Source organism: Hippocampus comes, unplaced genomic scaffold (assembly GCF_001891065.2).
Source record: "Hippocampus comes isolate QL1 unplaced genomic scaffold, H_comes_QL1_v1.1 scaffold468, whole genome shotgun sequence".
In the NCBI taxonomy this organism is placed as follows: Eukaryota; Metazoa; Chordata; class Actinopteri; order Syngnathiformes; family Syngnathidae; genus Hippocampus; species Hippocampus comes.
Genome location: NW_017805226.1, coordinates 225,190 through 227,787, shown reverse-complemented (window position 1 = coordinate 227,787; position 2,598 = coordinate 225,190). Strand labels below are relative to the sequence as shown.

Below are 2,598 nucleotides of genomic sequence, written 5' to 3'. Positions count from 1 at the left end.
AATACAACGGATAATTTTAACAAGCGATCGCGGTAATGCGCAGATTATAGTCCACAAATATAAAATGTATCACGTAAAAATCACTTTATAAATTATTATTTTATACAATTTGCTGAGGGTCCGGACAGAGGCGGTCCGGACAGAGGAGGTCGGCGGTCCAGTCGTGGATCGCGGTCCGCCAGTTGAGGAAGGCTGGTATATACAGTATACAAAAAAAAAAAAAAAACCTGACAGTCTTTCTCAATTTCACTTAACATAAACAGGCATGCTTGTTTTATGAAAAAAATACAATCAGGACACTCTTTCAAGATTTCACAGAACACAAAAAATTTAAAAAAATATTTAACTATCAAGCATCCCACCCTGCGATTGGCTGGTAACCAGTTCACGTTGTACCCCGCATACTACCCAAACTCAGCTGGGATAGTCTCCAACACACCCGTGCCCCTCGTGCGGGTTTCAGATAATGGATGGATAAAGCAACTCTCTGCTTTGCACAATCCGGCAGGCATTTTTATAAGGCTGCCATCCTTACTTTTCCTTAAATAAGAAAATGAATAATTCCTTTGCTTGATGGTTCTTAAAAGTTCCTCATTTACCCAAGGCTAAGGTGTATTTTTGAAACATAGTCTTTAGTGGAGCCATTTCATTAACCACAGTTAAAAACATCCATCCATCCATCCATTTTCTATCACTTCTCCAGGGTCGGGTCACGGGGGCAACAGCTTTAGCAGGGAAGCCCAGACTTGCTACTCCCCAGCCACTTATTCCAGCTCTTCCTGGGGGATCCCAAGGCATTCCCAGGCCAGCTGGGAGACATCATCTCTCCAGCTTGTCCTGGGTCATCCCCAGGGCCTCCTGCCGGTGGGACATGCCCAGAACACCTTACCAGGGAGGGGTCCAGGAGGCATCCTAATCAGATGCCCGAGCCACGTCATCTGGCTTCTCTCGATGTGGAGGAGGAGCAGCTTGACTCTAAGCCCCTTCCAGACGACCGAGCTTCTCACCCTATCTCTAAGGGAGAGCCCGGACACCGTGCAAAGAAAACTAATTTCGGCCACTTGTATCCGGTATCTCGTTCTTTCGGTTACAACCCATAACTCGTGACCATTTGTTAGGCTTCGAATGTAGATCGACTGGTAAATTGAGAGCTTTTCCTTTTGACTCAGCTCCTTCTTCACCATGACTGATTGGTACAAAGTCTATAGTTAAAAATGTTGATTCAAAAATTCCCCAAGCATTATTTACAGACACACATCTGAAGAGAGGAGACCAATTCACATTGAGCAGCTTTTGATTAAGCTCCACCCCACGGTTCGGCCTTCGGGGATTTTATTCTGCTTGAAAAATGAATACGCAGCACTGATGTCTGAACCTGACGTGAAAAATATAAAATTAACTTTTTTGATCTCTTTGTTTTCAAGTTTTCGTCTTGTGATTTTTTTTCTTTCTGTAAATGCTTTTAAATTTTGTACTTTTACTTATGTGAAGCACATTGTATTACCTTGTGGATGAAATGTGCTTTATAAATAAAGTTGACTTGCACCACTTGAGCTGGGGCATGGGTTTCAAGGGCTTTCCTCAAAGGTACCCTAACAGGATTCAAATCTGTGATCCTCCTGATCCAAAGCCCAAATCCTTACAGATAAGCAACTTAAAATAGTGTTAAACAAGATAACTTGCTGATACTCATGTGTTTCTTCTGCTCTCCAGTCCACTTGTACAACTGCTCAGCTGGCCAGACAGATTGCTCACAGTGCCGTGCCATTCCGAAGGAGTACGGCTGCGTGTGGTGCATGGTAAGCTCTGGGCCCGGCTGTGTCTACAACCAATCCTGTGCTGGCATTCCCACAGACAGCTGCCCAGCCCCTCAGATCATACAGGTGATTCATCAACCTGTGTCATATGTCTCTGTGCTTGTTGCCACGAAAACAGTAAAATTCTCTGTCTGCAGGTGGATCCCCTGTCTGGCCCTCTGGAGGGTGGCGTCTTAGTGACCATCAGTGGCTCCAACCTGGGGATGAGCAACCAGGATGTGATGGGAGGAGTGACAGTGGCAGGTGTGCAGTGCCCTCCACAGCCTGACCAATACAAAATATCCACCAGGTACATAACACACATGCACACATGAGCACAAACCAGTTGCCAGGCTATATGTGTGTGTGTGTGTGTGTGTGTGTGTGTGTGTGTGTGTGTATGTATATATATATATATAATTCCCATTCCCGGAATTCTATGAAAAGGAATTTCCTTCACCCGGAACAAAAACCTATGCATTAACATTTTGACTACGATATTACATGTTACCGGAATTTACGTAAGCGGAAATTCCACTACCCTAACCCGGATTGAGACGTCATGCTGCAGGAGCTTAAATACACGCAACGCCCACCCGATGCTACGGAAAGACACGACTTCTGAGACACATTTTCACTTCGCGTTTTTCGATCATCAGATTCGAAACAACGACGTGTGAGTGAGTTTTTATTGGCGTGCGTTTTACTGTAATTGTGAATGATTTTAACTTTATTCACTTAACGTCCTGTAGAACGCGGCACTAGCTTAAAAGCAGCACCCACTCGACACGACCGAAGAAAC

The 2,598-nt window shown here is 44.6% G+C and overlaps 1 protein-coding gene across 4 annotated transcripts in view; it reads left to right on the top strand.

The window, feature by feature from the left end:
* plxnb3 (plexin B3) overlaps positions 1 to 2,598 on the top strand; it is a 102,162-nt gene that overhangs the window by 50,962 nt on the left and 48,602 nt on the right. For all 4 annotated transcript variants that reach the window (XM_019869386.1, XM_019869387.1, XM_019869385.1 and 1 more), the window contains exons 14-15: positions 1,714 to 1,883; positions 1,955 to 2,106. In XM_019869386.1, the coding sequence (XP_019724945.1) occupies positions 1,714 to 1,883; positions 1,955 to 2,106 (322 nt within the window). The remainder of the gene's footprint in view (positions 1 to 1,713; positions 1,884 to 1,954; positions 2,107 to 2,598) is intronic.